Below are 12,504 nucleotides of genomic sequence, written 5' to 3'. Positions count from 1 at the left end.
TAAATCCTGGCTTTATTCACATAATAAAATATAATATTTATTTTCTTAAATTTATTTATTGATTCCTAAAGACTATGGACTCCATTTAATTACGTTATTATTTCGCAAACTTTTATTTTAAAAATAGTATCTGCTTTTGATAATTCATAAAAATTTTTTTATTACAAAATATATTTTACTTTTTTAAAATATGATGATTTATAGTTGATAAATAATTAAAGTAATTTTTCAAAAAATAGTATTAAATTTAAATGTATTATAAATTAAGAAATATTTACTATTATTCCAATTTATTTTTTTTAAACTTCCCTAGCATCAAAGATCGGTACAATAAAAAAATAGATAAATTAAGGTTGATATAACATTTATTCAAATGAAATAATTAAATTTTGTATAATTAAATATTAATTTTTGTTAGAAGACTAATTAATTATCATTTAAGGTGAAACAAATAATAAATAATAATGCTTCAATTTGATTTAAAATAGTTATTAATTTTACACTTGTCAAAATCTATCTAAGTATTATCATAAAATTTTATATAATATTAAATATGAATATTTATAATATCTCCTCCTTGATTTTAAAATTTATATAAAGTTTGTAAGCTGCGGGATAATGAAAAAATGAGATAAAAGTAGTAATGATATATTAAAATAAATGTAAATATCATCACATTACTTATTATTAAATATAAATTTTCGTAGTTAATAATAATTTATTTATCTTTATCTAATTGGATAATTGATAAAATCTATATCACTTTAAAGTAACTAAATTAATTAACTTATAATATAGAGCAAAAAATTAAAGATTTCTTTATAATAAATACAGATAGATATTAATTTGTATTTCAAAAGTAATAGCTACCATATGTAAAATTATGATTAAATTATAATAATAATTGAAATTATCTTTAGATTATCTTGGATTCTTGAATATGTCAATAGGTACTTGATAAAATTTTATTTTATAAATTTATGTTGTTTATTAAGACTGTTGAATTTGTACCATTTAATGTAAATCTATCAATAATCATAATTTAATAAATAAAATAGAGGTGATTATAATTTGCTACTATTAATTATAATCAAATTCCTGGTTTTATTATAAATTAAATCTATTTTTAGTACATCAGCAAAACTAAAATGAGTTTCGAATACGCTTATTTATAAAAATAATTAATTATTTTAAAATAGTATTATTATATTTAAAATTATCTTGAATAACGCAAAAAAACTGCATAAAATTAGATTCAATAAGATATGTTTGCTTTGCTGTATTGTTTGTATGTAAACAAATATAGTTTTTGATTTACTTTGATTTTTACTTTAATTTGAGGAAATAGATAATTAAATTAAGATTACTAGATAAGAAAGTTATTCTCTCTAAATTCACGTCTCTTTATTCAAATAAATACAATATTTACTTATTTACTCAATATTTCTATTTTGCGCAAATTTATTTAAAATAAAAAACTTTTAAAATATTTTTTTTATGAAAAGTATTTCTCTAAAATGATTTTTGAGAATAATTGAATAAAATTTTGCATAAAATAATTTGAATATTTTTATTTAGGGCTTTTAAAATGAGAAGGTAAAATTATCAGATTTCAATGTAATAATTATTTGAAGTCATCGAAATAGACATTTTGAATAAAAAATAGATAAAGGATTCTGGTTATAATTACTTTGATTAACTTCACGATTCCTATTTTTTTGATAAAGCTTTTCTTTTGTTAATTATTAAAATCGCTTCATGACTCCTTAATATAATGAATAAAATTAATTAATTTAAAAAGAAAAAAAATAACACAAATAAATCCCCCAAAACAATTAAATAACAATTTAAAAATCTAACTAAAAATCAATATAAATAATATAAAATGGGTTGCATAAATACAGTTGATAAAGACCAAAAAATAGAAAAGATTAAAGAACTGATTGACATTTTTAACAGCATTGAATAATAATTTTATGAATTAAACAAATCATTTTACAAAAATATTAGAAAATAAATAAACAAAACCTAATTAAAAGTTAAATATAATTTAGTTATTCTTTTTTAGAATTTTAATAATCAAGATACTCAGTGCTCTATTCCTAGTGATTTAAATATTGATAGTGAATATATATAATAATACTACTAAAAAATAGAAGAATTCTAAGATTATTTGCAATGCAACATTTGCAAAGCTTCTCTTGCCCTTTAAAGCTGCGGTTAAAAATATACCAACAATATCCATTACCTCATCCTTGAAAGATACATCAATAAATTCTATCATTTTGCTTATGAATTCTAGATCCCTGATATTAAATAAAACAAAAAGCAAAAACATGTCGGCACCTTAGATGACATTGGTTCATTATGTGAGAGCGTAATAATGGACTGATATTTTCATATCAAATAAAACTAATTAGTTAACAACCAATCTTTAGTTTATTAAAATAAATTTTAATAATAACAACAAACAAATTAACAATTTTCCATTATAATCTTAAACCTTAAAAATTTTAATTATTATCGTATTACTCTATATTAAATATTCTTATTTATTTATATATAATTTATAAAAACATACTCAATACCCTCACTCACTCATTTATTTAAAAATTACTAAAAATGTATTTTTTAATTGTAAATTTGTAAAATATTAAATTAGCTTAGTCAATCAATCAACTTACTTTGTTTGCTTATATTAATTATTTATTATGCTAATTTAAATCGAGTAAGTTAATATTAATTTTGAATGTAAACAAAAATAGAGAGAAAATTAATTTTTAAGCTTTTAATTATGAATTCGAAAAAATTAAAAATTAGATCATTATAAAATTATAAAAAAAAACAAGATAAAATACTCATAATGTTACATAGATTTTTATGATAAAGCTATGATATTTACTATTAATAAAATATCTTACAAACATTTTTAATAAATAGAACCAAAACATATGAATATGATTCAAACAAAATAAATAGTTAATGAACTAAATTCTATGGCAACCTTAATTGATTTTACTTTTTTAAGTAAAAAATAGTAATTTTATTTTTTAATAAAATTAGCTCTGAATTAAATATTAATCTAAATAAGTAGAACTTCAATACATCATAAATAAATAAATCATACTATAACCATTTATTTTTTGTTCTACCTTTTTAAATTTAATTAATTGCATTTTATTTTTTAAATGAAAAGTTAAACCACTTTCATCAATTTAATTTATTTTTAACATTTTAAACGATCTAAAAATATAAAAATTACATTTAAATTTAAATATTAAAAATATTTATTTCTATTTTGAAATACTAAAAAAAATTAGAATAAAATTAGTTTTCATTAAATTATTTATTTTAAACTTTCTTGAATGTCTTCAATTTTTTTGTTTTGCTTGATATTCTTTTTAACAAAAGCCAGCGATTTTTTAAATATCAAAATCCATTTTGATTTATTATGGGTTTGGAAGAGTTCAAGAATGCATAGTATAAATAATGTCATAAGAGCATCTTTATTAGTAAAATTAAAAGATAAATCTTCAAACTTTTTATTCCCGTCTTTCTTATTTGAAAGATATTTATCTATCAAATTCTTTTCATACTTCCAAATACCTAAATGATCAACCAAATTAAGTATTTCTTCAAATATTTAGTTAGAACATAGAATATTTTCATTATTTTCTTGGTTATTTTTTAATTTAGAAACTATTTTTTATTCTATTTTAATAGATTTTGTCTCACTTTTTCTCTTTCTGGGTTTGTCATAATCAAAATCTTCTTCGAATTCTTTTTCAAATTCTTCATCTACACCTTTTACTTTTTTTTTTGCACACATCTTCATTTTTGGTTAAGAAATCTTAATATCACGACCTCTTTTCAATTTTGAAAAGATTTTGTCTTTTTAATCTAAACTTGGTTTGCCAGGTTTATATTATTTTTATAAAGATTTTAAAAATCCTTTTTTTTCTTCTATTTAATTTTATTAAGTTTAAATTTACACTTTTTGAGCATCATTTGCCTCTTATATAACACAAATGAGAGCAGTTTTTTCAGTTAATAATTAATAATCTAAAGCTTGTTGTAAATATCTATTCTCATTATCTTCTTCTTCGCAAACAAAAATTTCGTTTAATTGCATATTCTTTCCTAATTTAAAAATAGACTCTTAAAGACTTTCATTAGAGATAAAAGCATCAGGAACATCTAATTTGATTTCTTTTTAAATTTACTATTTTTATTTTGAATCATAATATTAAATTTTTACTAGTCTTTGGCTTTCAGTCAAATTTGATATTTCAATTTTTGGTTTGAAGAAAAAGTGAATATTTATTATATCATCTTTAAAAACGCTCGGGAAGTTAGTAGAAGCAGGGAAGGTAGATTCAACTACTGAAGTATCATAAGAAATACTGAAATCATCAAGACTAGGCGTTATACAATTTCCTAGCATTTCTATTACTACTTCTGATAAATCTTCCTCCATATCTATTATTTTAGATATCCCTTTACCTGCTATGGCACTTGTATTTATTAAATGCTAATCGGCTCCAGAGCCAAACCCTATGGAGTTAATTCTGCTATTTTTATTGTTTTTTTTAATTAGACGAATAACCTTGTCACGGTTTTTTACTCCTCCATCAGTTAGTAAAAATATTTATTTGTTGTAGCCATTTATTTTTTCTTAAACTTCAAAGATGTTTGTTAAAGGACTTAAAATATCTGTTCTACCAAGATTAGCCTTAAAGTTTTTAACTTTTTTCAAAGCTATTTCTAAAGATTTTCCTGTGTATTAGACAGAATTCGGAAACATTGGTACATATCTAGTTCCAAAACTATATACATTAAAATAGCTGTTAGGTGGAAGACTTTTTAGAAATAAATTAAGAGCTTCTGTGGCTTTTTTTATTGGCCTTCCATTCATAGATCCACTTCTATCTAATAAAAATATAAATTCACTTCTTGAAGATTCCGAATGATCAATTAGCTCTTAATTTATTTTCTACTAAAATTCATCTGATAAATAATCATTTCCATCATTTAAAGCTGCTTGCATAGAGTCATCAATTTCTTATGATATCTCTGAATTAAAGTTTGGAATAAATGACACTAGCGCTGATTATCTTTTTTCTTAAATTTTATTATTTTAAGCAGCATGATTATTCATCATAGTTGATCCTAATATTACTTAAGGATCAAACATTCCCTCATAAGAGTAAATAAATTGTAAATTCATTTTATTTTAATCATTTTTGACAATAGACTCACTCAAATTGAAAATAATTGTGTTTTCGTTGATAATTTTTTTTTCTGTGAGAATTCCTTTAGTTTAAGCAAATTTAATCTTTCCTGTACAAAGCAATTCTAATGTGAGCTTAGGTTTATTCATTTCAGCTGAAATTATCTCCTCGAAATGCTAAATAGGAATGAATGCTGTATAATATTTGTTTAAAATCATATTAAGCTATTAGGAAAATTTAATTTGTATTTCTATTTATTCTTATGGAGGAATATTTCCAAGTTTTATTACCACTTAATCTGATTTTGTTTTATTTTCAATGCTTGCATAAGAGACTAAGTTTCCTTACTATTTATTCTCTTTGTATTCTTTTTTTGCTGCTTCTTTTTCTGTTACTAATCCTTTTACCGTTTTGCCATTATATTTCGCTTCAAAAGATTCTAAGCAAACATAGTCGTCTACAGGAATGAAATATTCTGCATCAGTGTATTATTATTAAGATTAACTCTAAAAGGTCTAATTTAAAGTTACATTTAGCACATTATTGAAGATATAGCATTTGTACTCTAAGTCTTTAAGCAAGCAAGGCTCTTAAACTAAAGATTTCTATACATTTAGAAGTTGAACTAAATAATAACTTTACTTAATACAACAGCAACAACGCTTTTTTAACATATTTATTTTTTTTTGAATATTTTATTAAATGAATAATTATTAATTATATAAATTTCAAATAAGATTTTACAAATTTATAAATAGTTAAATAAAAATTTCAATTAAGTTTTGCAGTCTGTCTACAACAAAATTCTTTTGAATTCTTAGAAAAAGTTTTAGAATTCAAACAAAATATTTCTAATATTACGATTTCTTTAAATAAAGAAATTTTCTAATAATTTATTCAATTCTTAACAATAATACGTCTCCTACAAAGTAACTTTGAATTATTAAAAAATGTGTTAGAATTCAAACAAAATATTTCTAATTTTACAATTTCTGTAAATAAGGAAGTTTTCTATTAATTTATTCAATTCTTAACTTATTAATTCTAAGTAATGAGCATCTATTACAGCAATTTTATAAATTATCAAATAAATATTCAAATAATCCCTCTCCTACAAAATTCTTTTGAATTCTTAGAAAATGTGTTAGAATTCAAAATATTTCTTTTATTTCAGTTTCTTAGTTAAAAATTAAGTACATACCAGTGTCTATCATAAACAATTAATCTATTTATTTATTTAATTTCATTATTATTATTATCATCATATTTTTTTAAATTATTGTATTTAAAGTGATTTCTGTTCTTGTTCCAGTTTAATTTCATTTAGATATATAAGATCTCTTACAGTTTCTTGAATTTGAGTTCGCTTTAATTGAGATTCTAAAATTTTTTAATATGGTATAACGAATTTAAGAGTAAAAATAATGATATTGTTGATAATGAGTTTTAATTTAAGGTTTCACATAAGTGAATAACTTAAATTTGTTGTCCTAATATTATCTCTACATTAGCGGTGTTCTCATATATATCTGCAGAAATTTAGTTAACAAGAATAATTTATAGTGAGTTTTTATTTAACTTGATTATAACATATTCATTAATAAGTTATTGATATATATCTATTAAAAGAATTATTCTATCAAATCATTTTCAATTAAATTATTGAAGGAATAGAATATCAACTTACTACTTTTCTCAAAACTCCAGCTGATAGTTACCGTTTACTGGGTTTGTTATTAGTTTAGTAATTTCAGGTTGACTCACCCAACTGTTAAACAGTTTATCACCTTATAATTCAGTAAAAGTAGTCTATATGGTGGTAATTGAGTCATTTGTAGAACTAATTCTTATTTATCAATTATTAGTATATCTAATATATCTTGGCTAGACATAAGACTATGTTTGATTATAATGTACTTGCTATGGCATCTTTTATCAAAGTAATTAGTTTTCTCAGGAATATTAATAAATTAATAAGGATCTGTTTATTGGAGGAGATTATTGTTTAAAAATTATTACTATTGTAATTAAAATAGGTCATGTTGCTTAGATTAAATGTCTATTCAATTATATCTTTTTGTGAGATAGATAAATAGATATTATTAAGCATCGTTAATTATATCTTAGTTTTAATTAAGATTTTTAAGTGGGGATATCTAGTGCCAAAATTTATTTTTATAATATCTGTTTATCAAATATAATTAATAGAAGTAGATTTGTTCTTTCAATTTATCATTTTACTAAATGCTTTTCTCTCAAAATCTAAATTAAATTTAATTGAAAAAAATACATTAAGATTTTGTATAAAACGCATATTATTTATTTAATATTAATTTGTTCGAGAAACACAAGATAAAATTTTCATTTACAGAAAATTATTTGATTTAATTAAATGCTATTATTTAAAATGGTTATTATGGGTTTAAAGAGCTATTCAATCAAACTAATTATTTTTATTTTTCTGAAAAAAAGATTATAAATAAGTAGGATCTGTTATATATAGTTATCGCGGCAAATAATAGGAAATTTAAAAAAAGAAAATTTGTTTTTATTTAGAGGATTTTATTTATTAATACATTTACTTTCTATCTATCTATTTATCAAAATTAAATGAAGTAAGGGAACATGTTTTATCATTCATGGCCACATAAAAATATTAAAATATTACAATAAAAACAAAATTATTAATTGATATTAACTGAAAGATTAAATTGTTAGCTTGATATTTATAATTCATTTTTTTGTTTTTTTAAACAATATTTTTATGAACAAATAAAAAATGAAAAAAACTATTTTAAAATAAATTTTACTATTTAAGTAAATGAATGTTTCTTTGTTTGTTTTAAATGCATTTGTTTATTCGAATTGGGGTGTTTAGAATTTATTATTTAATGATGATGACTAATAAATTAAATATTCTAGATTAAATTTAGTTTCAATTTTTTTTTCACTTTAAATAACAATTTTTAACACATTAAATCTGATATAAAGAAACTGATTGAATTAATTACTTTTATAACTCCACTTAGATAGGTTTCTTGTAGAGATAAATAAATATTTGATAAATTAATATCTAAAATTAATTCATAATGATTTTAATGAAGAAATCATTTAGACTTAATATATTTCATGAAAACCAAGACTTTTTTAGAATTTTAGTTTAGAATTTTGGAAGAAATAACTAAAATTTAAGTTATTGATTTATATACTAAGTTAATTTTGTAAACAAATAAATGTTATAGATTTGAGAATAAAATATTAGTTTTTGATGGAAAATAGTTAGTTATTAATCAATTATTAGATTAAGTTAATCTCTATCAGAAATTTGTTAGCTAATAAAATTAAATTATAATAAAAAAATAAGTAGAAAAGTTATTTATTAATCAAATTAATTAGTATAGATAGATAGATAAGCAGATAGAAATCTATTTATATATTCTAAAAAATCTAACAATATTTATTAAAATTAAATATAAAAAACATTCAATTAAAAAAGAAAATATAAAATAAAATGGGAAACATAAATAATTCAAGGTTTAATAGCTCATAAATTAAATATGAAATAAAATAAATTGTAGATAGCATGAATAAGTTGGAAAATAAAATTAACAAAATAAATAAAAAGTTTATTCTTAACATAACAAGTTAACTAAATCCCTCTTGCTTTACAATAAAAGAAAAAGCAATAATGATATTAAAAGCTGAGTCTCGTTCATCCTATTTTGATTAAGATGAGCTCTAATACTGCTTACAATAAATTGTTTAAAAATATCAAACTGATATTAATAAATGTTTACATGAGCTCTAATCCTATGTCTAAAGAAGTTATTTTTACACACAAAACTGCTCAGCTTATTAAAACAATATCGAATTTCTTATTTTGAAATAATATTTCAAAAAATTCTTCTAAAATGAGTTTTAATATTAAATAATATATGAAAGTGATGAAAATGATTAACTGCTACAAAGTTTTGAAGACTTTCAATAGTAAAGTTTATAACTCTACTAATATCAATAAAATATGTATACATCACAAAGCTTTGGAGAATTATGAAAGTTTAATTATAAGCTGATAAATAATTTAAGGTGTTAGCTATCAATTAATCTATCTATAAATCAAAATATTTATCTATCTTATCATATTAATGACTTTATTTACTAAAAACAAAATAAGTAAGTATCTAACACTAAATATATTAATAATTAATTAGGATTTTGGAGACTGTAAACTGTATAATAATAAAAATTAATAACAATTATTTTCTTAACAAATTTTAATCAATTAATTTATTTATTTAGCTTTAATTACTAACCAGTTGTAACAAAAATAATCACTTAATAAATAAATATAACAAACAAATATGCTTTTAAACACTACATAATAATGATATTAAACGAAAGATTATTTAATTTTAAATCTACTTTCAAAAATATCATAAAAATTAAATACGAAATAAGAATCTCTAATTTATATTAAAGGAGTTTTACTGGAGATTTAGTGGAGATTTTATAACAAAAAATAAATAAATAAATTAATTAATTATTTCTTATCGAATAAAAATGTAAATACACTTTTTTAATAATAAATGTATTTTTTATTCTTCTACTACCTAAAATTTAATAAAACAAATAATATCTTCCATTTTAATAAAGAAAAATAAAAAAACAAGCAACAAGCATTTACTTACTCCTTCTTAAACTTGCCTTAAATTTATATTTACTTTTTAGAAATTAAATTTAATGAAAGCTTTTTAAATAAACTTATCTATTTTTTAGTTTAAATATCCTATTACAAAATGTTATTATATAAAGCAAATATTCTATTGTTCAAATATTTTTTAATTTATTCATTTTTTTCGATACTAGATACATATTTAAAAGACAACTAATCTTTTTAATCTAAGATACTTGCTTTTTACTTTCAATGGTTCATTGATTTGGTTGAAACTTTTATTATAATTTAATTTAAATTAATAAAAATAATGAATATGTAAAAAAAAAAAGAAAAAAAAATCAAATAAAAAGTTAATAAAAATGAAAAGAGCTAATTATTTTGTTTTAAATTGATTTTTATTATAAAATATATCTAAATTAAATAAATAAACAGTTTTTACTAAATCTAAATTTCCAAATTTGAAAGATTAGTGCAATTTGTTAAAGCAAAACCTAAGTCTAATACACCTTGATCACAAATTGAATTCCAACTTTTTAAATATTGAAGAAAAATATATAATTAATTAATTTAGTTAGTTAGATAGGAATATAAAGAAAAATTTTGAAATTATAAGAAATCAATTAATTAATTATTAAAAAAATTTTAAATTTAAAATTTAAAATCGAAAAATGAGTTAAATAAACAATGACAAAAAAAAGCAGAGTAATACAAAAACAGAAAAAATAAATAAAATAAAATGATAATAAATTTAAAAAAATTTATTATGTCTTAAATTCATTTTTATATTAAAAAATATCCCAAAACAAACAAACTATTTTTACCTAAGATTAAGAGTCAAAGTTATGAGATTAGTACAACTTGTTAAAGCAGAACCTAAGACTGATGCACCTTTATCACTAATTAGATTGCTTCTTATTAAATATTGAATAAAAAATATATAATTAATTAGTTAGTTAGAAGGAAAAATGAACAAAAAATATGAAATCATTAGTAATGAATTAATTAATAAATATTAAAAACAAAACTGTAAAATAAAAAAATAAGTTAAATTAACAGAGATAAACATAAAAACACTAGAAAAATAAATCAAATAAAAACTAATAAGTAAATAAATAAATAAAAAGAATAAGTTAGTTATATTATTTTAAATTCATTTTTAAATTAAAAAAAATCACAATCCAAAACAAATAAAATGCTTTTACTGTAGCTAAAGTGTCAAATTTGAGAGATTAGTGAAATTTTGTAAAAATAAACATAAATCTGATACACCTTCATCACCAATTTCGTTGCCACTTTTTAAATATTAAAGAAAAAACATATAATTTATTTGTAAACTAGTTAAAAGGAAAAAATGAACAAAAAATATTAAATAATAAGAAATAAACTAATCAATAATAAAAGTAAAAGTTAAAAATGAAAAATGAAAAAATAAAAAAGCTAGCTAGCTAAATTAACAAGCATATCAAAAATGAAAAATAAATCAAATAAAAAGTTAATAAATAAATAAAAGAGTATATGGTTTTAAATTAATTATTATATTGAAAATTATCATAATCTAAAACAAATAAACTATTTTTACTTAAGTTCAAGTGTCAAATTTGTTAGATTAGTGTAATTTTCTGAAGCCAAACCTAAGTGTAATGAACCAATTTTATAAATTTAATTGTAACTTTTTAAATATTTAAGAAAAAAAATAAGTAATTGATTGTTTGTTGAAGGAAAAAATATAGAAAAAATATGAAATAATAAAAAATGAATTAATTGATAATACAATTAAAAGTTAAAAATCTAAAAACAAATGAGTTAAATCAATAAAGATTTTTGAAAAACATAGCTAAAAGAGAAAAAAAATAAATCATAAATGTAAAGAGTTAGTTATGTTGTTTGTTTTTAATTCATTTTTATATTAAAAAGTATAACACTCCAAAATAAATAAACAAACCATTTTTACCTTAGTAAAAGTGTTAAATTTTTGAGATTTGTACAATTTGCTAAAGCTGAGCATAACTCTGATCCACATTCATTACCAATTTTATTACCACTTTTTAAATATTGATGAAAAAATATATAATTAATTAATTAGTTAGAAGGGAAAAATGAAGAAAAAATATTAAAAAATAAGAAATAAATAAATTAATTAATTAATAATGAAGTAAAATTTGAAAATAAAAAATAAAAAATAAATTAAGAAAGATATAAAAAAAACAGAAGCAGAATAAAAAAAGAGAAAAATAAATCTTAAATTATTAAAATAGTATTTTTATTTTAATTTTTTTTGTATTTAAAAACATCACAATCAAGAACAAAAAAACCTTTTTTACCTAAGTTCAAGTATTAAATTTATGAGATTAGTGCAATTTGCTAAAGCAGAACCTAAACCTGAAACACCAATAGCATCAATATAATTATTACTTTTAAATATTGAAGTAAAAAGATAAAATTAATTTTTTAATTAGATGGGAAAAATTAAAAAAAAAATTAAATAAATTAATATAATAAATAAATAAAAAGAAAAGTAAATAGTTTTTATATTTTTTTAATTCATTTTTATATTAAAAAAGTAACAATCAAAAATTAATAAACTGCTTTTATTTACCT

At 19.6% G+C, this 12,504-nt stretch overlaps 4 protein-coding genes across 4 annotated transcripts in view; 2 read left to right on the top strand and 2 right to left on the bottom strand. All coding sequences in view use genetic code 6, as the record gives it.

The window, feature by feature from the left end:
• Nucleotides 1–1,885: 1,885 nt before the first annotated feature.
• On the top strand, nucleotides 1,886–2,392 carry TTHERM_01512230 (hypothetical protein; the record flags this gene model as incomplete). Its single annotated transcript, XM_001025813.1, has 1 exon — nucleotides 1,886–2,392. The coding sequence occupies one exon, from the start codon at nucleotides 1,886–1,888 to the stop codon at nucleotides 2,390–2,392; it is 507 nt and encodes a 168-aa protein (XP_001025813.1).
• A 942-nt stretch (nucleotides 2,393–3,334) lies between these two features.
• TTHERM_01512220 (type A von willebrand factor domain protein) lies at nucleotides 3,335–5,905 on the bottom strand (the record flags this gene model as incomplete). The annotated part of the gene is made up of 1 exon (XM_001025812.1): nucleotides 3,335–5,905. The coding sequence occupies one exon, from the start codon at nucleotides 5,903–5,905 to the stop codon at nucleotides 3,335–3,337; it is 2,571 nt and encodes an 856-aa protein (XP_001025812.1).
• Nucleotides 5,906–8,499: 2,594 nt separating this feature from the next.
• TTHERM_01512210 (hypothetical protein) lies at nucleotides 8,500–9,285 on the top strand (the record flags this gene model as incomplete). Its single annotated transcript, XM_001025811.2, has 1 exon — nucleotides 8,500–9,285. One exon carries the CDS (start codon nucleotides 8,500–8,502, stop codon nucleotides 9,283–9,285), a length of 786 nt encoding a protein of 261 aa, XP_001025811.2.
• A 793-nt stretch (nucleotides 9,286–10,078) lies between these two features.
• Nucleotides 10,079–12,504, bottom strand: part of TTHERM_001511200 (cyclic nucleotide-binding domain protein) — a gene marked incomplete at both ends in the record, with an annotated part of 4,565 nt that continues 2,139 nt past the window's right edge. Inside the window, 7 exons of the mRNA XM_012800506.1 lie at nucleotides 10,079–10,178; nucleotides 10,346–10,435; nucleotides 10,728–10,814; nucleotides 11,109–11,198; nucleotides 11,486–11,575; nucleotides 11,858–11,947; nucleotides 12,228–12,317. Coding sequence (XP_012655960.1) covers nucleotides 10,079–10,178; nucleotides 10,346–10,435; nucleotides 10,728–10,814; nucleotides 11,109–11,198; nucleotides 11,486–11,575; nucleotides 11,858–11,947; nucleotides 12,228–12,317 — 637 coding nt within the window. The remainder of the gene's footprint in view (nucleotides 10,179–10,345; nucleotides 10,436–10,727; nucleotides 10,815–11,108; nucleotides 11,199–11,485; nucleotides 11,576–11,857; nucleotides 11,948–12,227; nucleotides 12,318–12,504) is intronic.

Source organism: Tetrahymena thermophila (assembly GCF_000189635.1).
Source record: "Tetrahymena thermophila SB210 genomic scaffold scf_8254152, whole genome shotgun sequence".
NCBI classification, from domain to species: Eukaryota; Ciliophora; class Oligohymenophorea; order Hymenostomatida; family Tetrahymenidae; genus Tetrahymena; species Tetrahymena thermophila.
The sequence above is the reverse complement of the archived record's forward strand: the minus strand, read 5'-3'. Positions and strand labels throughout refer to the sequence as shown.